The 22,382-nt window shown below is 35.9% G+C and overlaps 1 protein-coding gene across 2 annotated transcripts in view; it reads left to right on the top strand.

Annotated features, from left to right (window-relative positions):
* LOC148946099 (piezo-type mechanosensitive ion channel component-like) overlaps nt 1-22,382 on the top strand; it is a 277,609-nt gene that overhangs the window by 138,054 nt on the left and 117,173 nt on the right. For both annotated transcript variants that reach the window (XM_089097773.1, XM_089097772.1), the window contains 2 exons: nt 4,176-4,350; nt 6,283-6,446. In XM_089097773.1, coding sequence (XP_088953899.1) covers nt 4,176-4,350; nt 6,283-6,446 — 339 coding nt within the window. The remainder of the gene's footprint in view (nt 1-4,175; nt 4,351-6,282; nt 6,447-22,382) is intronic.

Genomic DNA, 22,382 nt, shown 5'->3' with positions numbered 1-22,382 from the left:
TGATCAAATTTCTTCAAATGGAAACTGAGGGTCTATATTCTAATTAAATGAGAAAAACAACTTTTTTCCATTGAAAGTAAGGAGCAACATTAAATCACAAAACAAACAGAAATTATTCCCTATATGAAGAGGTTAACCCGTTCTCGTTGAAGTTTTTAGCACTTTTAAAAGTGATTCCTATTCAAATTAAACAGCCCTGGTGTTTCAGGAGTCGTTTTTAAAAAATCGGGAAAAACACCCAAACTTTAGCGTAAAGAGCAAGATGTTGAAGAGGGAGAAACCCCTTCATACACGGGATAAATTTTGTTTGTGTTGAGTTTTATTCATTCTGAGTTTTATTCAGTTTTATTCCCTACTTTCAGTTGGAAAAAATTGTTGTTTTCATCTAATTACTGATCGTTTTCATGTAACGCCGGTAAATCTGGCTCAACCTACGTGAAATATTCCCTTCCCTCACGGGAAACTCCTCCTTGAAAAGTTCCTCCTACATAAAATACGCCCCCCCCCCTCCGTAAGATTTCTTCCAGACAATTACATCCTACCCGAAAATCCTCCCCTTTTCGTAAAATTTATTGTAAAAGATTCAGCCTGAAAAATTCTCTTTAGCATACTTTCATTTGAAAAAGACTTTATGTTCTAATCGTTTTACCGATCACTGCAGAATCATCCTCCCCCCTCCCGTGGATGTTATTTTCTGAAAAGCCAAACACGCAGAAAATTTCCCTCGGAAAATACCCTTGGAATATCTCCACATGTAAAAGTGAATAGGTAAGTATAAAGTCAGACAAATAAAAAAAATTTCGTATACGAATTTTGTCAAATCTCCCAAGTATAAACTCCCTTGAACTTCTCTATTGACTGAAAATTATCCCCATGGAAACCCATCCCAAGCAAAAAATCATCCGTCCTCCGAGAAAAGTCTGTATACTTCCCAATAACAAACATTACACGTAAACAATGGGGGAAATTTTTAGACAGTCAGACAGAAAGTAAGGAGCGACCCGGCTCAATAGTAACTGAAACTCTAAAAAAGGGATTTTGATACCAATAGATACATCAAAAGGATCAGATTTTAATGCTGAAGTCAAATGTATAAGTTTCATTTACGCTCCTGAGAAAATTTGGCTGATTTTCGAAAAAAGGGGAAAACACCCCCGAAAGTTATAGAACCTTAATGAAAATCAAACTTTCAGATTCAGCGTATCAGAGAACCCTACTATAGAAGTTTCAAGCCAAAATATGATAACTATGTCTTTTAGGATGACTTAATCCCCTAAAGTCCCCGAGGGGAGGTCTGAAAGTTATGAACTTTACCCAATGTTAACATATAAGGCCCGTTTTTTAGCACTAAGATCTTACATCTTTCTGCAAAGATTATCGTTTTTTAACTCATCTTTGTTCTAAGATCTTACAGTTCACTGATGTTACCAAAAATTGTGAAGACCGCCACTGTTTTGTCATATAGAACAATGATGAGAGAACTTTGATGGTCTACACACCATTGTTCTCAGACGGCTGATCAGAGCAGAATGATGAAATACGTTTGCACAAAAACGACCAAAGATGTAAGATATTTGTTCAAAGATTTCACTTTTAAGCGTTTCCTGACAAAAGATGTAGGATCTTAGCACATTGATGAGTGAAAAAACAGGCCTTAGTATTAGTTATTGGGAAGTATACAGACGTTTTCAGGGGGATTTTTTCGGGTCGTGGGGTGGGGGGGGGTGATTATGTGGTAGGATCTTTCCATGGAGGGGGTTTTCATGGGGGAAGGGAAATTGCTGTGAAGGGGGCGCCGGATTTCCCAGCATTATAGTACATAAGAACTTTCACAAGAGCTATTTATTCTTAATTAACGGCCTTTGTGATTAAGAGGTCATTTTTGAACTTTAGAGTAAAGAGCGAGGTATTAACTAGAGGGCGAACTCCCTAATATGCGTATTAAAAATATATGAATATAGAAGTTCGTTACGTAAGTTAATTCGTAAGTTTCGTATATTTATTATTAATAAAAACGTTCGTAAATAAAATTAAAGAACTTTCGAGAAAGTCATCTAACCAAATAAAAGTAAAATTAATATGCAAATTTTGTTTTAATTATTAATGTACGGTGAGCCAGAATCAATACCTGCATTAACTCAAAAACGTTCAAAAATTAAATAAAAACCAAGTTTTTTAACTGACGTAAGGAGCGACGTTAAAGCTAAAACGAACAGAAATTGTTCCGAATATGAAAGGAGCTGTTCCTCTCAACGCCTCGCTCGTTACGCTCAAGTTTGACTTTCTCACAACTCTATTTTTTTTTTAACAATAAAAAAATTTAGCGTAAAGAGCGAGGCGTTGAGGAGGGTACTGCCCCTTTCAAATATGAAATAATTTCTGTTCGTTTTAAGTTTTAACGTCAATCCTTACTTTCAGTTTAAAAAAAAAACTAGTTTTTATTTATTTAATTAGCTTAAAGACCTATCCTCAGGGGCTGGGGGAGGGGTCAGGTTTTCTCTAGAGGTATAATTTTTGGGACTTTTCAACTATGCTAGATAAAATGGCTATCTCAAAACTTTCATAGAATGATCTTGGGGAAAAGGGACTTGGGGGGCGAACAGTTGCCCTCCAATCTTTTTGTCCACTTAAAAAGGACACTAGAACTTTCAATTTCCGTCCAAATAAAAAACAGCAAATAAACAAACATCCGTCATATTCTTCTGACAAAAAAAAATACAAAATTCCACATTTTTACAGATAGGAGCTTGAAACCTCTACAGCAGGGTTCTCAGATGCACTGAATCTGATGGTCAATTTCCATTAAGATTTCTCGACTTTTAGGGATGTTTCCTCCTTTCTCAATTCAATTCAATTCAATTTATTCGAATAAAAAATAACACAAACAAACATCAATAACAATAAAGGTCCTAGAAGAGAACTTGTTAAGGACCAAAGAAAAAAAAATTAAAATAACACTGAAAAAAAAAGAAAAAAAAGATAGAAGAATAAAACATGGGTAATTAAATAAAATTGGTTAAAAATTGAAAGATTAAATTATATTATCAAGTTTTGTTACATTTTTATACAGCTTCCAGGAACTTGTGGCTAGTTCAACACTGGAGGGTGTTTTGTTCCATTGAATAATGATTTTGTAAATGGGATATAGCTGGGCAGCACTAGAAACGCATTTAGGAATTATAAAGGCTCTATTGGATGAACGGAGACAGTGGGCTTCAGGCGAAAATCAGGCAAATTTCTCAGACTTCTAGCTTTTTATAAGCTTTATGAATCTTATATATTTGGAATCAGCATAATAAGCTGATTCTTTTGATATATTTATTGATATTACATTCCGTTTTTTAGAGGTTCGGTTAATATTGAGCCATGTTGCTCCTTACTTACAGTTTGTTAACATGATTTGAAAGTCTACGACTTGAATTCAAAGGAAAGTACTTATAATTTGTGAGACTAGATCTATGGCAAAAGGGCTCTAATGAAACTTGTAGAGTTCTTTTCAAATTAATATAACTAGTTGGTATGTGAGGAAGTTGTTATTGTGCGACCAACAGTTATGGTACTCATTTTAGAAGCAAGATCATGAAAGTGTTCATTTTCCCCTTGCTGCAGCCGTGTGCAAGGACTTGCTAACGTTTGTAAGTTGGTGATTTTTCCGTGCATCATCCATGGCCTTCAAAAAATAGGCCATTTTCTAAAGTGATGAGTGGTACTTTAGCAGAATCGAATGTCAAATTGGAGCTCTCAATGAAACAGAAGATTCTACCGTATAAGAAGTAAGACTTCACTAATGTGATTTGGTTAAAATGAGATATTTGGTAGAGGTTTGAACGTTACTACAAGATAAATTTTTGCGCAATGTAAGGGGCTTATGCAGTAATATGCTTTGTAAAAAAAAAAAAAATACCCGACAACTTAAGTGTAAACTGCATAGTGTCTCTTCTTTTTATTAAATCAGAATATTAAGTCAGTTAGGTTTTTTGTTTAAAAATAAAAATGGCCCCTTATATGACCATCCAGTAAAATATACCTATAGATTACCCCCGGCTATTCTTTCTTCTGGCTCTGTTTGTACACCTTTTTCTAAGACTTGAGACAATCTATCAGTGAGCTCCTATTATTCTTCTTAGTTTTTTTGTTATTATTTTTGTTTTTTAAAGGGATTTTTATCATTCCAGGTATTTAGTTGTATCTCAGAGTGAAATTTTGGTCTTTTTAACGACATTTTGGTATCAAATTAAGTCAGCGAGTATTCTGTCCCTTCCATTGCCGTTAATTGTGCTGATCTGGGGAAGCTTATCTAACCCTAGACCTTCAAAAACATTTTGGATTACTCTTATGTTTTATGTTAAAGTAAGGCTTATTTCTCTATTTGCTTAATATATATTTTCTATTACGAGTAAAATATTTCTTTTTGTCTTTTTTTTCGTATATTGCTGAATGAGAATAATAATGTTGTTCTTGTGTAGTTCTTGTCCTGTTTTTTTTTTTCTTTTTTTTACTCTTCTAGCGTGCATGTTTATATAGAGGGTACCAATCGTATCTCTTTAAATATTACATCTTTAAACCAGCAATATTTGTATGTGCGCTTATGCATAATTTTTTTTCAAAAACGGCTCCAAAATTCTCCATACTCGAAAACATCACATTTATGACCATATTTCAAGAGCATAAATACGTCATTTTTACCTCAGGAGTGGTTGTATCAATTTTAAAGTCTATGACCGTATGTGAACTTACACAAGAAACAAAACTAAGTATAGAATACCAATTAGAATGAGTCTATTGATAAAAGGTGGTTTTAGCAGTTTCATGATGCCTAGAGTACGAAAACTTAAATTAACAATTGCTGAAAATGAACAAACTGAACCCTCAAATGAAACAAGATAAAGAGGACGACCTGAGAAATCTAAATTTACGATGGGTAAAAGTGAAAAACTTAGGCTGCTAAATGTAACAGGATCCATCTAAGCTGCTAAGGCAAAGGACATTAAAAAATATCTGAACTAATGATAAAACAAAATCAAGAACAGCGAAAATTGGGGTTACAATACTCATGAACATGACAATTACAACGAGCCAAAACCGAAAGTAAAGAACAAAAAAATATTTGGTAACAAGATATGTGGCAACGAAGATCAGAATAAATCAAAAATGAAATTTAAGAACAAAGACGGCGTTTATGCAGCTTCAAAACATCCAGAGTACAATAACGTAAATTGACGATAGCTGAAAAAGAACAAACGGAGCCATCAAATTAGACAAGATCAAGAGGACAACCTAAGAAATGGTAATTCATAATGAACACCCTAGACCATCAAATGTGACAAGACCAATCCGAGCAGCTAAGGTAAAGGGCATTGAAAAAATACATGAAGTGATGATAAACAAAACTAAAAAAATGAAATATGTGGTTAGAAGATATGCGACAGCAAGGACTGTTCGTTCCTACGAAATCTTTCATATTTAAAAAATATGTGAAAATATTTCGTTTTTTATATAAATATTCCACATATTATATAAAAATATATGAAGTAGTTTTTTTTTTTAATGAAAAGAAAATATATTCCTGTATTAAGAAGAGAGTTATCACTAGGTTGTATCTATATTGAAGTTAAATTACCTGAATATAGATGTTGGTATAGAAGGTAGTTGGTATAAGGGTATTAGAGATTAATGTATAACTTTTCCCATCCCAGACACTAATGTGATTTATCTGAATGCTCAATGAGGCTTAGAAAGTTTGGGCGTAAAAAAGAAATTTCTGATGCATCAGGGACATTCCTTTCTCCACCTGCAAAATGGCCCACTGGTAATTCTAAATAACAGTTGATACGTGATTGCACATTGCTGTACATATTTTTTCAGGCATCAATTAAATCAACTTAGTTAAATGAAGCTTTGAAATAATTGGCTGAATTAAGCGTTCACATACACATTTCTTATGAACTACTTAATCTATCAAGAACGAACGCACAACCTCGTTGCATCACTACCTTTGAAAATGAGCAGTTCAATACATGTTTTTCGATAATTTCAAATCGATAGACAATGTAAAACGTTCACTCCATGGGAATTTGGCCTTTATTTTTCCGCGTTATAATATTTGATTTTAAAATTTAGTTTTTCAGTTTCCTTTTTGAAATTTTGAACATTTACAATCATGATATAGACAATTTTGATGAACTTTGAACAAGCTTAACAAATACTTCAATAGTCTTTACTTCAAGCCACTGCTCTAACTTTCTTGTTCTTATTTCAATAATTGTTTTCTTCTTGTTTTAGACTGCTGTTTTTATCAAGTGTATTTTTCAATTTGACATTTTTCCTTGGAATGAAGTTGCCAAATTGAACAGTCCATTTTGGGGTCCTCGAATTCTTGGCATTGAGAAAAAGCCAGATTACGCTGACAGCGATCTAATTTTATTGCTAGTTTTATTCTTCCATAGGTAAGTTATTAAAGTGATTATCTCCTTGATGTTATTGATTAAAAAAAAACTTTCCGAAAAATCAGTTTTTCAAAGAAAAGTAAAGGCCATTTTAAACTTAAGCTCATCAGATAAAAATATCTTTTCAAATTCAAACTCAAAACCATCAGAAATTACTATTAGGGAATAAATGAAACCCAAAACGAACAGAAATTAAATAAACAATAATAGCAAAAACATACAACAAGTAATAATATAAATGAATAAACAGATCTTAAAGCGAGTAATGCTTAGACTGAATATGAATATCAAGCTTAAAACGAAAAAAAATATTTTCCTATTGAAGTATAAATGAAACTTAAAACGAACAGAAATTAAATAAACAATCAATGCAAACGAACATACAATACATATTATTGTAAATTAATAAACAAATTTTAAAACGAGTAAAACTTAAATTGAATATGCAAATCAAGCTTGAAACAAACAAAAATCACCACAAATAAGAGTTTGGATATCACCTCCTTCTCTCAATGTAAAAGTCTAAAACCTACTGCGTCACTGGCGCTTTACTGAAAACCAATTTTAGGACGAATATTTTCTTTTGTACTTAATATTGAAAATAAACATTAAAATTATAGTAACATTTTGAACTGATGAGCTTTGAGCAATGAATATCATTTTGCCTTAGTTGTTCAGTTTAATTTATTAGTTCTTTTTAAAGTTGTTAAAGACGAATATAGTTTCCCAGCAAACAAATGTTTCGATACTGCCTCCTTTCCTAACTGTAAATAAAAACCAAAAGCCTACTGCGTCATTGGCGCTTAGCTGAAAACAGATTATATTACAAATACTTTCTTTTCCAGTTCTTACAGCATTGAAAATGAAAATACAATTAGAGTGAAATAAATTCTTAAACTCATGGATCTTTCAACAATTAATATCATTATAAATCGAATATTCAAATTGATGTTGTTTATACTTTCCAAGACTGTTCAAGACCCATATAGTTTTCAGCAAAGCGCCAATAATAATAATAATAATAATAGTTTATTTATAACCCACTTGTATACAAAACAAGCCGACTAAATTACACTGAAAAGGAAAAAAAATCAAATACACAGATACATATATAACTTAAACCTTAATCACTGACAAAAACACACGGATAATATTATGGTTTGGGCCCAGGGACACAAAGGCATGTCTTGTTAAATTATTACTAAGCAATTCAAACGATTGGATAATGTCGGTAGCACCATGCTTCTCAATAATACGTGTATTACGATATGAAGTGGGAAGGTACAATAAAAATTCGCAATATCTAAAATAAGTGATACGAATCTGGCGCAAATCATTCTTATTCATTAACAAATACATTCCACTTAAAAACAAGACAGAATGGTCACAATATGTGGAATACATTTTAGCTAAAGCTCGGCGTGAATATTTTCCACGGTTAGGTACAATTTTCGCATATCCGATCTTCAACTTTTCTTTTACATCACTCAAAACTTGAAGTCGCAAAAAAGTGAGTGTAGAACAAATACTAATTCCTAACCACCGTAAACTCGCAACATTGCGAATTACTGAGGATCCACAGGACAAATTATGAGCAGATGATTTGGGATTGAAAACTAAATATTCGCATTTATCAAAATTCAAAATCAGACCAACATCCTGAAACATCATAGAAATACGTTGCACTGATAATGCCAAAATAGACTTGGTTCGGCTTAAAACTAGCAGGTCGTCCGCATACGCAATATAAGACACATCAGATAAATTATAAAAATACGAAGGCTTGATTCCTAACAACACATTTTGAATGCAAGCATTAAATAGATAAGGTGATAGCACCCCACCCTGTCGTACTCCAGATTGAACTGGTTTACCGCAGTACCCTCTACCAGATTTTAAACCAAGAAACGAATCATTATACCAAAATTTAAGTACATGTATGACAGAAGGGTTGACTCCAAACTCTGACAAAGATTGCCACATTTGTGCATGGCAAATACTATCGAAGGCTTTAGATAAATCCAAAGCACAAATATGTAATTCATAACCTTTAGACTGGGCATCATAAAGAGTTGAAGCTAAAACCTTATGCGCATGTTGACACCCAATACGAGGTTGAAATCCAAATTGGTTAGAGTCTTTCGCAGTTTGTTCAATAATATATGGGAGCAAAACATATTCAAAAACCTTACTAATATTGCAAGCAACAGTGATGGGCCTATATGAACTGCAATCAAAAGGGTCTCTTCCGCGTTTAAGAATCGAAGAGACCGTTCCGTAAAGGAAGGAATCAGGTACCATTGACAAACATAACCAGAACTGAAAAAGTAACTGGAGCTGAGCGACTAGTGCCGGACAATCACAACGTAAATGGTGAGCGCTAATCCCATCAAGATCACTGGATTTAGACTTAAGTTTAAGCATACAATTAACAATACTTTTAGTTGAGACAGGAATAACATGACGTTGCAAAACTTTAGTTGGCAAAAATTTAGAAATTAAGCACTGAAAATAATAATGAACACTATACTCAATCTTACAAAAAATATTTTTATAATGCCAAAGCAAAGACGAATCTGGGATAACATCACTAGTCCCTAATGAATCAAATTTAGACGTATTAATGACTTCTTTCCATTGTACTGCACTTTTAGGGAACTCAGCACCATTATATCGAACAAAACGAAGATACCGTTTAAATTCCGCTTTTGTCTTACTCTATATATCAAACACTTGGCCTCGCAAGGGCCGCCCACACCCAATCTAGATGCGAAGCCAGAGTTTAGCACGATTTTTGACGGCTTTAACACCCGGGTCTTCTTTTCAAATTGGACTTCGAGTTTTGAGTTTAACCCAGACAAGGGGAACAGCTACATTCTCAGCTTGTTTCATGCACTTAACTACGTGAAGATAATAAACATTCAGTTGCACTCTGGCTTGTGGCGAAAAAACACTCGTGCACAATGGATTAAAAGGGATCTTGACGTAGGACAACAGAGCTGTTAGGGTAGAAATATATAAAGGCCAATTGGCTTTGCTCCACTCTCGTTTCATACACCATTTTTTATTAGCAGCACAAAGATGATTAGATGGATTAGCGGTTAATGTCACAGTAAGGGAAAGGGGAAGGTGGTCAAAATCATGTTCGTCTTCGTCAACATTAACGACAGAACAGGGAACATGGGCAGAGCAAATACAATGATCAATATTGGTCACAGTACCACTATTATAAATATAACTGTAATTAACAGCTTTGGGTACTATGCGGTAACCAATAGGCAACGAATCTAAAACTAAGTTGGGACGAGTAGAGGAGCTATGAACATCACAATTGAAGTTACCTATCAATAGCCAACGATACCCATGCTTTTCAATATTGCATAACAGAGTTTTAAGGGATGAGCAGGCATTAGAAAACTTAGTAAGTGAAGCTAGACGTTTCTGATTGCAGGGAAGATATACATTTCTAAATACAAGGTGACCAAGTCGTATTGCCATAATGTTATCAGAGGAATGAAATAAGATAGGTGAAAAAGGAGTAGCTAATCGTTTGATAACACATGCAAGGCCCCCGGAAGGTCGGTCTTTTGTTTTTCGGGCATTGGTGGTAAAGACAATATGGTGGCTACTTCTTCGTAGAGAGTTAACGGAGATGGCGGGAAGTAAATGTTCTTGCAAGAACAAAATGTTGAGATAGCCATTTTATTCAACGTAGTTTTAAGTTCTGTAAATTAGGTCTTTGAGGATGACAACCCCCTCAAAACCCTCAGGACAAGGGTTGTAAGTTATGCCCTGCGGGCATATAAAGTTCTACAGAACGCGTTGTCGTAAAACTTCAAAAAGGGCTCATTCGATTAGAAATTGAAATGGCTAGTTGCCTTTTTATTAGTCGAAAGTAATTGGAAGGCAACTAACACCCCTTTCACGCCCACTATTTCCCCTAACACATCCAATCAAAATTTTGAGATAGCGATTTTGTTCCACGCAGTTAAAGTTCAGGAAATTATGCCTTTGATCAGGACACTCCCCCCACAGTCTTCAGGGAAAGGGTTATAAGTTATGCCCTGGGGGCATATAATGTTTTATTGAAATCTTTGTCGTAGAAACTTGGAAAAGGGCTCATTCGATTGGAACACATCCAATCAAATTTTATAGATAGCCATTTTGTTCAGTGTTGTGGATTTCCAGATAGAAGATATATTTTTGAAAAGGACACTCCCCCACAGCCCTCAGATCAAGGGTTGTAAGTTATGCCCTGGGGGAATGTAAGGTTTTTATAGAACGTGTCGTCGTAGATACTTCGAATAGGGCACATTCGATTGGCAATTGAAATGGCTAGTTTCCTTTTTAATAGTCGAAAGTGATTGGAGGGCAAATAACACCCCTTCAACGCCCACCTTTTCCCCAAAAATATCCAATCAAAATTTTTTGATAGCCATTTTGTTCAGGTTACAATACCTTTGAGCAGGACACTCCAGCCAGAGTCTTCAGGGCAAGGGTTATAAGCTATGCCCTGGGGCATATAAGGTTTTTATTGAAATCTTTGTCGTAGAAACTTGAAAAAGGGCTCATTCGATTGGAAATTAAAAGGGCTAGTGCCCTTTTTAATAGTCGAAAGTGATTTGGAGGCAACTAACCCCCCTCTCACGCCCACCTTTTCCCCAACCACATCCAATCAAAATTTTTAGATGCGCCATTTCCTTCAACGTAGTTTAAAGTTTTGGAAATTAGGTCTTTAAGGATGACAATCCATCCCTCCCCCCCAAAAAAACCCTCATGGCAAGGGTTGTAAGTTATGCCCTGGGAGCATGTAAGGTTTTTATAGAAAGCGATGTTGTAAAAACATCAAAAAGGGCTCATTCAATTTAAAATTGAAAGGGCTATTGCCCTTTTAATAGTCGAAATGGATTGAAGGGCAAATAACCTCCCTCTCACGCCCACTATTTCCCCAAACACATCCAATCAAAATTTTGAGTTATCCATTTTGTTCAACGTAGTCGAAAATTATGGAAATTTGTTCTTTTGGGATGATAGCCCCATCAGAGCCCTCAGTGCATGGGTTCTAAGTTATGCCCTGGGGGCATATAAGGTTTATATAGAAAGTTGTTGTCGAAATTTCAAAAGGGGCTCATTTGATTGGAAATTGAAATTGCCCTTTTTAATATCGAAAGTGATTGGAGAGTAATTAAACCCCTCTCACGCCCACCATTTCCCCAAAAACATTCAATCAAAGTTTAGAGACTGCCATTTTGTTCAACGTAGTTGAACGTTTGTTCAACGTTCCGGAAATTATGTATTTAAGGATGAGAAACCCCCAGAGTCCCCAAGGCAAAAGTTTTAAGTAATACCATCATTTTATTCTCGATGTGGACAACATCGAAAGGGCTACGTCCATTTTTAATAGTTGAAAGTGATTGGAGAGCGACTAACACCCCTCTCACGCCCACCATTTCCCCAAACACATACAATCAAAATTTTGAGATAGCCGTTTTGTTTAACGTAGTTGAAAGTTCTGGAATCGGTCTTATAGGATGACAGCCACCCTAACAGACCTTAGGGCAAGGGTTGTAATTTATGCCCTGGGGGCATATAAGGTGTTTATAGAAAGCGTTGTCGTTTCCAAAAGGGCTCATTCGATTGGAAATTGAAAGGCCTAGTGCCCTTTTTAATAGTCGAAAGGTATTGGAGGGCAACTAATCCCCCTTCCACTTCCACCCTCCCACGCCCACCCTCCCATTTGCCTACCCTTCCATTTGCCCATTATGTTTAAAAACTAAATGTTGCCTTAAGATTAAATCAAAATGCACTGTGATGATGCTAATTCCCAATAAGGCATTTCAGCAGTATCCCAAGAATGACTGATGGCATTATGTTCAAACTTTCGGGGATACTCCTGCTCTTAAAAGTTCACCAAATCAAAATAGCGTAAGTGTATCCAAGCTATTAGAGGCAACGCTGTAGCGTTGCCTATAGTTAAGGCCACACGACTCCAATGTTTTATTATTTATTATTATTTTTTTCCCAGAGGCACTTCTTATGAAAGGGGTCGTCGTAAAAACTTCAAAGGGGGCTCATTCGATTGAAAATCGAGAGTTCTAGTGCCCTTTTTAATAGTCGAAAGTTATTGAAGGGCAAATAGCCCCCCCACGCCCATCATTTCCCCAAACACATCCAATCAAAATTTTGAAATAGCCATTTTGTTCAGCGTAGTTCATTTCCAGATATAAAATATAGTTTTGAGGAGGACACTCCCCCACAGCCTTCAGGGCAATGGTTGTAAATTTTGCCCTGGGGGCATACAAGGTTTCTTATAGAAACGAAGGCGATGTCGTAGAAACTTCAAAACAGTCTCATTCGATTGGAAATTCAAAGGGGTAGTGCCCTTTTTAATAGTCGAAAGGGATTGGAGGACAACTAGCCCCCCCCCCACGCCATCATTTCCCCAAAGACATCCAACCAAAATTTTGAGATAACTATTTTGTTCAGCGTAGTTGATTTCCAGATAGAAATTGTGTTTTTGAGGAGGAAACTATCCCCACAACCCTAAGGGCAAGGGTTTTAAGTAACACCTGGGGGGCATATAAGCTTTTTATAGAAGGCGTTGTCGTAGAAACTTCAAAAAAGGCTCATTTGATTGGAAATTCAAAGGGCCAATGCCCTTTTTAATAGTTGAAAGTGATTGGAGGGCAACTAGCCAAAATTTTGAGATGGCCATTTTGTTCAGCGTAGTTGATTTCCAGACAGTAAATATATTTTTGGGGAGGAAACTCCCCCACAACCCTCAGGGCAAGGGTTTTAAGTTATGCCCTGGGGGCATATAAGATTTTTTAAGAAGGCGTTGTCGTAGAAACTTCAAAAAAGGCTCATTATATTTGAAATTGAAATATCTAGTGCCCTTTTTAATAGTCGAAAGGAATTGGAGGGCAACTAGCCCCCCCCCCCACGCCCATCATTCCCCCAAACACATCCAATCAAAATTTTGAGATAGCCATTTTGTTCAGTGTAAATGATTTCCAGATAGAAAATATGTTTTTGAGGAGGACATTCCCCACAAACCTCAAAGCAAGGGTTTTAAGTTAAACCCTGGGGGCATATAAGGTTTCTATAGAAGGCGTTATCGTAGAAACTTCAAAAAGGCTCATTCGATTGGAAATTCAAAGGGCTAGTGGCCGTTTTAATAGTCAAAAGTGATTTGAAGGCAACTAACCCCCCTCTCACGCCAACCTTTTCCCCAAACACATCCAATCAAAACTTTGAGACAACCATTTTATTAAACGTAGTCTTAAGTTCTGGAAAATAGATCTTTGAGGATGAAATCTCCCCCACAGCCCTCAGGGCAAGGGTTGTAAGTTATGCCCTGGGGACATATAATTATTTGTACTGACAATGTTGTCGTAGAAACTTCAGAAAGGGTTCATTCGATTGGAAATTTAAATGGCTAGTCCTCTTTTTAATAGTCGACAGGGATTCTAAGGCAACTGAAATTCTTTACACGCTCACCATTTCCCAAGACACGTTCAATCAAAATTTAGGTATAGCCATTTTGTTTAACGTAGTTGAAATTTATGGAAATGACATGTTTGAGCAGGACACTCCCCCCACAGTCTTCAGGGGCAAGGGTTATAAGTTATGCCCATGGGGCATATATGGTTCTTACGGAATGAATGCTTGTATAAACTTCATAGAGGGCTCATTTGATTGGAAATTGAAAGTTCTAGTTCATTTTTTAAGCGCAAAAAGATATTGGAGGGTAACCAGCTTCCTCCCCCCTAAACCCTATTTTCCCAAATGCATCCAATAAAAAATTTAATACCTATTTTGTTAAAAATATTTTGAAGATCATACAACAAAAATTCCGGTGTTGACACAACCCACAAGGGCCTGGGGACAGGCGTTTTAAGTTATGCCCTGGTGGCATATATAAGTCTAATGGAAGGGATTCTCGTATGAACTTCAAAGAGGGATCATTTGATTGGAAATTGAAAGTTCTAGTTCACTTTTTAAGAGTTAAAAGAGATTGGAGGGCCCCTAGCCCCCCCCCCCCCATTCACCCTTTTTTTTCCTCAAGCCCATCCGATAAGAACTTTGAGATTTTTTTTAGTTCAGAGACCATATAACGAAAACTCAGGGGTCAACACAGCTCCCCAGGGCCCGAGGGCAGGTGGTGCAAGTTATGCTCTGGGGGAATATATGGTTCTTATTGAGGGGATGCTGGTAAAAAAATTAAGAGATGGCTCATTTGATTGGAAATTGAAAGTTCTAATTAAGTTTTTTAGAGTCAAAAGAGATTGGAGGGCAACTAGCCCCTCCCCCACGCTCTTTTTCCCCAAATGCATCCAATAAAAACTTTGAGATAGGTATCAAGTTAAAAATTTCTCAAAAGTCAGATAACAAAAACTCCTGTGTCGTCGCCACCCCCCAGGGCCCGGGGGAAGGCGTTTTAAGTTATGCCATGGGGCATATATTGTTCATATGAAAGGGACGCTCGTATAAACTTCAGAGAGGACTCATTTGATTGGATATTGTAAGTTCGAGCTCACTTTTAATAGTCAAAAGAGATCCAAGGGCAGCTTGCCCCCAACCCATCTGATGAAAATTTTGAGATAGACATCTTGTTAAAAATAGTTCAAAGGTTGGATAAGAAATAATCCGGTGTCAATGGAACCCCCCAGGGCACAGGGGAAGGCGTTCTAAGTTATGCCCTAAGGGCATGTATGGTTCTTATGAAAGGGATGATCGTATAAACTTCATAGAGGTCTAATTTGATTGGAAATTGAAAGTTCTAATTAATTTTTTTAGAGTCAAAAGAGATTGGAGGGTAACTAGCCCCTCCCCCACGCTCTTTTTCCCCAAATGCATCCAATAAAAACTTTGAGATAGGTATCAAGTTAAAAATTTCTCAAAAGTCAGATAACAAAAACTCCTGTGTCGTCACAACCCCCCAGGGCCGGGGGGAAGGCGTTTTAAGTTATGCCATGGGGCATATATTGTTCATATAAAAGGGACGCTCGTATAAACTTCAAAGAGGACTCATTTGATTGGATATTGTAAGTTCGAGCTCACTTTTAATAGTCAAAAGAGATCCAAGGGCAGCTTGCCCCCAACCCATCTGATGAAAATTTTGAGATAGACATCTTGTTAAAAATAGTTCAAAGGTTGGATAAGAGAAAATCCGGTGTCAATAGAACCCCCCAGGGCACAGGGGAAGGCGTTCTAAGTTATACCCTAAGGGCATGTATGGTTCTTATGAAAGGGATGATCGTATAAACTTCATAGAGGGCTCATTTGATTGGAAATTGAAAGTTCTAGTTCACTTTTTAGGAGTCAAGAGAGTTAAACTAGCCCTTCCTCCACGCTCTTTTTTCCCCAAACCCTTCCGCTACAAATTTTGAGATAGCCAATGTTTTGGAAATTGTTCAAAAATTAGATCACAAAAACACCCCCCCCCAGAGCCCGGGGGATAGGTGTTGTAAGTGTTGTCCTGGGGGCGTATATGGTTCTTATGAAAGGGATACTCGTATAAACTTCAGAGGGGGTTCATTTGATTGGAAATTGAAAGTTCTAGTTCAATTTTCAAGAGCCAAAAGATTTCCGAGGGCAACTAGCCCCCCCCCCCACACACACACACCCTTTTTTCCCCAAGCCCATCTGATAAAATTTTTATAGTAGCCATTTCATTAAAAATAGTTCAAGAAATCAGAAGTGCAAAATTTATTTCGGCCTTGGGACTGTATAGGGATTTTGCTCCCAAATAGTGTTAATTTCTGCTTATTTCGAGGTTGACCTATATAATTACTGCTATATCTGTTCGTTTTTTGTTTCATTTATTTATTGATGTTGAGTTGTGGTAGTTTCATGCTTGGTTGATTATTTTACTTTATTTTTGCTCATTTTTTGTTTAATGGAGTTCTTTACTTTTCTTTGAAAAACTTATTTCGTAGAAAAAGTTATTTTAATTAATCTTATAATGAGGCTAGATGTCCTGAGCTACTGCCCAAGTGGAGCAAGGTCTCTTTGCGAGTACTTAGGGCCGAAACTACCAAGCAAGCGTAGCTAGGGCCATGGAAAAAGACATTCTCTTTTCGCAAAATACATTTAATGGAAATTGTGAGATAGCCATTTTGTTACAAGTGGTTCAAAAAACATACAACAATGTCTTTAGGGTGGACAAAATCCCCCAGAACCCATGGGCAAGCGTTGTCAGTTGTGCCCAGGGCATATAATTTTTTTTGGAACGGGTAGTTGCATAAACTTGGATCGCATGGAGCTCATTTGATTGGATGTCGGAAGTTTTAGTGCCCTTTTTAAGAGTCAAAAGTGAATGGAGGGACGTCAGCCCTACCCCAAGTCTACAGTTCCTCCAAAAATATCCGATTGAAATTTTAGGAGAGCTATTTTGTTCACCATTGTTTAAATATCTAGTATTGAGGATGCCAACCTCCCCACGGTCCTAAGGATAAGGTCAGTAAGTTAGAAAATTCGTTCATTGTTTACACATAGTATATGTTATTAAGAAGGGTATGCATGTTTGAACTTTACATTCGAAGAAGACAAAGGATATTCAGGTGAGCCTTTCAAAGAATTTTGAGGGGAGAGTTGAACTAAGTCAAAATACGTTTTGTGTATACGGATTGTCAAAAGGGTACAAAACAGGAACAACTGAGTATATTAATTTGGAAAATTCAGAAAATGATAAGGAGGATGATCAAAAAGGCAATATTTGCCTGCTATCAATACTACTTAACCACTACTACCACCACCACTCCTATCACCAGTACCACCACTGCTACTACCACACTACTGTATTTAGAGTATTAAGAGAAATTTGAACTAAATCAAAACGCTTTATGTGGATGCACATTGTCAAAATAGCGTATCTCAAGAATTGATTAGGGTGAAATTTTAAGGGGAAACTTTAAGAGAATAATATAAGAGGAAGATCATCTCACCAAAAGGCAAATTGTGCACACTACTGCTAATACTACTGTAACTGCTGCATTTACTACTACTACTACTTCTTCAATTGCAACTACTGGTAGGGCTAAAAGTATTGAGATGAAAATTCCAAGAATTATATGAATATACAGGATATCAAAAGGACATATCAGCAGTGTCATAGCGATGGCTAATTGCAATAAGTTAAAACTTTCCAGACCTGATGAAAAGGATGTTTTACTGACCAAAAGGCAATATGTTAATACTACTACTGCTAGTAGTACTACCGCTATTCAATACTATTACTAGTAATATTGTATGGAACTAAATTCAAACACATTTTGCCCACACAGGTTTTTAAGCGGACGCATCAGAAATGCTTCAGGAAAGGTTGATGGTATATATTAAGCTGAAACTTTCAGCGTGTGTAGAAGGGGACATTGAAGAAACCAAAGGTGCTATACGCATACTGCTATTTATGATGCTTCAACTATTACTATTGCGCAAGCTAAGGGTATTAAGGTGAAGCTTTCAAGGAATAATTAGGCGGATGTTGAACTAAATAAAAAAAATATGAGCATGTGGACTTTCAAAAAGGTAACAAAGAAATATATGAAGAACAACTTATATTATTAATTTAGACCTTTAAGGGTAAGTTGTGGGGGATTTGAACTAGCCAGACGGCATTATATTTATACTTTTAATACTATCACTACTGTTAATTTAACTAATGACGCTAAAGGTATTATGATGAAACTTTTAGAGAACGTTTAGGAGTTTCAGTTAAAGGATAAAACTGTATGCATGTAGGTTTTCAAAAGGGTATAAAAGCAATATCATAGGCATTACTACTCTATAATAGCTAGCACTATCATTGAAACTTTTAAAGGAGGTAATTCAATTCAAAATTAAAAGTTCTGGTGCCCTTTTTAAGAGTCAAAAGTGATTAAAGGGCAAGCGGGCTTTCTCTCAAGCCCATTCATTTTCTAAACGCATCCAGTCAAAATTTTCAGACATATATTTTGTTCAGCATAGTAGAACGGTCCAGCAATTATGTCTTTAGGGATATTAGGCATGTCAATACCCCACAATTATGCAATTGGCCCATTATGCTTTAAAAATAAATATTGCTTTAAAATCAATCAAAAGGTATTGTTCTTATGGTTGCCGATAATACACTTCAGAAGTATATCGAGAACGACTGGGGGTATTAAGTTGAAACTTTTGGGGACACTACTACTACTACTTCTGCTTTTATAATTTAAATAAATAAAAAAATTGGAGTATCCACGTTGTAAGTGTATCCACGTTGTCAAAGAGCATCGATAGAATCTTTTGGGAATGGTATCAGGTTTTATTTTTCCGTTCAACTTCAGAAGCTATACAATTAAATTAAAATTTTCCATGAAAAAGAGTATGTCAATAAATAACGAACAGAAAATAAATTACAAAGTTTTTTCCACAAAGCAAGTTTTCAATAAAAAGTAAGCTCCACTAAGCGAAGAATGAGCAAATATAAAGTCGAATAATCTTCCAAGATTAAAACAGCCACAAATCACTGTTAAAAAATAAATGAAACTAGAAACGAACAGAAATTACAAGAAATAGCCGAGTCACATTCAAAACGTGCGAAAACTAACACTAGTAAAGCTGACTGCCCCTATGCCTTCTCGAAACTAGAACATAATTTGCACTTAAATGAAAACATTATACGTTTGAAATGTTTTCACCTTTCTTACTTTCATAAATAAAAAAATAACAAAACTTCAAGGAAAAAATGTCAGTATATGCCAATTAAACCTACAATCCACGGTCATTCTCTTTTTTTTAAACTAACCTGAGTTAATTACCATTTTGGTCAATTTTTCGTTTAATTTTCCTTCTATTCTATGTGATTTCACAAACTCGTCCGTATTTCCTTTACTATGAGCTACAGCCAATTTGTTCTTTATGGGTTACTTTCTCATGTCTATTAATTTGTAGAAAAATGCTCCGAGGAATCACATTTTACCGGATTATTAACATTCCGAACTCTAATATTATGTATTTCATTTTTTAGACAAGAAGGATTAGCCTCCCAGTTTTTTGGGCCAGTTCAGCTTCCCACATAGTCAAAGAAGTTATAAATTTCCGTCCTAGCATTTAATGTCTGACGAATATATAATAATTTCTCACTTATTAACATTCCCTTACGGGCTTTGCAAGCTTTAGTAAGGGTTACCACACGAGCTTTCTCTCAAAGGCCTCCGTACCACGGTACCAGCCTTTTTTTCTCTTTCTCTACTTTTTCTACGGGCCTTCTCCTTTTCTCTCTCTCGCTATTCTTTCCTTCTTGATGAAATTTAATATATGTCGTGTTATATCTACATTTCTACTTTTTCATGACCCCCTGCTGGATCTTGATTCTTCACTGTTGCTGCTACTTGGTCTACTGTGATTCCTTCTGTCATTATATTCTCTTAATTCATTTTCTGGATCCGTTCGTTTCATATTTCCTCGTTCCATATCTGTATTATTACTAACCGACATTTCTTCAAAATTGAGCTAACATCAAAAAACTTCTTTAAGTAGTAAAATGTACTTCAGAAGGTATTATCTCGTGATAAATTGTTACGTCTCAATTAGCCGATTATCTTTGCAAGCTAATCAGTTGCGTGATGTATTGATTTGTAAAATTTCATTTTATTCTAACTAGACTACGTCCATTCAGACTTACGTAATATTTTAATTTATTCCGTCTTTCACCCGTATTTTTTTACATGTAATCACAGTAGGCTACTGTGTAGACTAAATTGAATCGTATTTTTAGAAAACGCGGATTCTCTTAGCTATCTCCTGGTAAATTTTCTTAACTGGCTGCCCCCACTGTTATATGTAGGACCACCGCGGGTACCACAATTATATCTGGGGCCAATGCTGGCACCACTGTTTGTACTGGATGACTTGAGGCTACCATTTACTTGATTTCTTTAACGTCACACCAATGCCACTGGTGGTTTTTTAGGGTATGGTAACGTGATTAAACGATCAAAAGGGCCAAACTCTGGGCCAAGGGTGCCGCGACCTGTGTCACCATTAGTAATTCTAGCTATCTCTTTGGAGGGTAAACGAGACCCTCCTGTCGTTTTACTAATGACGGCGCGCGAACTCTTTTCCCACCCTACTTGGGTTTGGGGAAAACAATCTTACACGGTTGGAGAAAAAAACTCAATTGTATTCTTCCAAAGGTCACTCCGACAGAACACATATATGTAAGCTCTGAAAACAGACTTTGCAGTCTAGGAACGAAGTATAAAAACTCTGAAAACGGACTAAAACCAAAATCACTACTTCTGTACAAAGAACTTTGTGTATGGGTGGACCCTAGATTGACCCTGGCCGATCCTATAAATGAGAGCTTCAAAATTAAGCACTTTTTGAATACAATTATCGATGGCCAAGTCCAGGAAGACAGAAATAGATTTTAGCCCGAAAGTTTACTTATTGCAACACCACTGGCTTAGCAACGGGACTTTGACTTGTAGTTGAAAATTATATTATAGACAAATCTAAGAAAACTTAATTGCGAAAAGTAAAACAGGTCATTTTTCAGAAAAAAGAAAGAAAAGGGGCTGGAAGCCCCGACATTATGTATAAGTAGGCTATATTCTGTCAATACACAATAATTTTTAAAAAGTGAAGTTCAAATTATGTATTGATCTTCAGATGGCATGAGGGGGGGGGGGTCAGTCCTACTCAGTTTAGTTTCTGCTTGCTTTGAATTTTACTCGGTTATTTATCGTAGTCTCTGTCCGCTTAGGGTTTCATTTATTTATTAAAGGTCCTTTGTGGTAGTTTTACGCTTGGAAAATTATTTGACTTTATTTCTGCTCACTTTTGATTTAATGAAACTCTTTACTTTTCTTTGAAAAACTTATTTTGTGGAAAAAGTTTTTTGAATTTTTTTCTGTTCGTTTATTATGTTATTTTCTTTTTCATGGAAAGCGAAAATAATATTTTTACTTTTTCCGGTGTTTTTTTTCCATAACAATCCATCGTTTTGGTTCCTGTTTGTATATTGGAGAAAAAAATTCAACAATTTCTAACAACATACACCCTTTTTGAAAACTTAGACACTCATGGTATTGTTTGATTTAGTTTTATACCTCCTCAAGTTGACCTGAAAAATAAAACTTACTACCATTCCGAAATATTGTATCTATATTCTTTGACAACTTGGATACAATTAGACTCTTTTGATTTAGTTGAATAATAAGAGCAGAAGTAGTAATAGTAGTAGCCCTGATTGTTTCAATTAAATACTTTCAGTCATACCTGGGATATTGCAGATATTTCTTACTGACAACCAGCATACACGCAGTTCCATTTGGTTTAGTTTTAAAGCAACATCTAGTTTTAAAGCATAATGGGACAAATGCATAACTGTGAATGATTTAAATTCCCGTATCCCTAGAGAAAAAGTTACTGGATCGTTCAACTATCCCGAACAAAATGAATGTCTCAAAATTTTGATTGGATGTGTTCGGAAAATTAATGGGCTTTGGAAGAGTGGTCCTTGCCGTCTGATCACTTTTGACTGTAGAAAAGGGTACTATAACTTTTAATTTCCAACTGAATCAGTTCCCTTAAAAGTTTCTATGATATTGCCATCTATGATAGGCAGTGCGCTGCCTATTATATTGCTGATATGCCGATTTAAAAGCCTGCATGTATAGGGTTTTTTTAATTGAAACTCCATTAAGCATTTCTGACACATACTCTTGACAACCTGTATGCACATAGTGTGTTTGGATTTGGTTCAATATTGTTTCAACACTCTTAAAATATGTTCGATACCTAATTAAACCTTTAAACCTTTCAAGTATTTTCGCCTTAATATCCTTAGCTTTAGAAGCAGCAGTAGTAGTACGAGTAGTAATAGCAGTAGCATCTAAATTTATAGAAGCAGCCTTAGCTTTAGTAGCAATAGTAGTAGTAGTAGCAGTAGTAATAGTAGTAGTG

Source organism: Artemia sp. Qi Xiang Cuo, chromosome 12 (assembly GCF_049724085.1).
Source record: "Artemia sp. Qi Xiang Cuo chromosome 12, ASM4972408v1, whole genome shotgun sequence".
NCBI classification, from domain to species: Eukaryota; Metazoa; Arthropoda; class Branchiopoda; order Anostraca; family Artemiidae; genus Artemia; species Artemia sp. Qi Xiang Cuo.
This window is presented reverse-complemented; position numbering and strand designations above follow the sequence as displayed.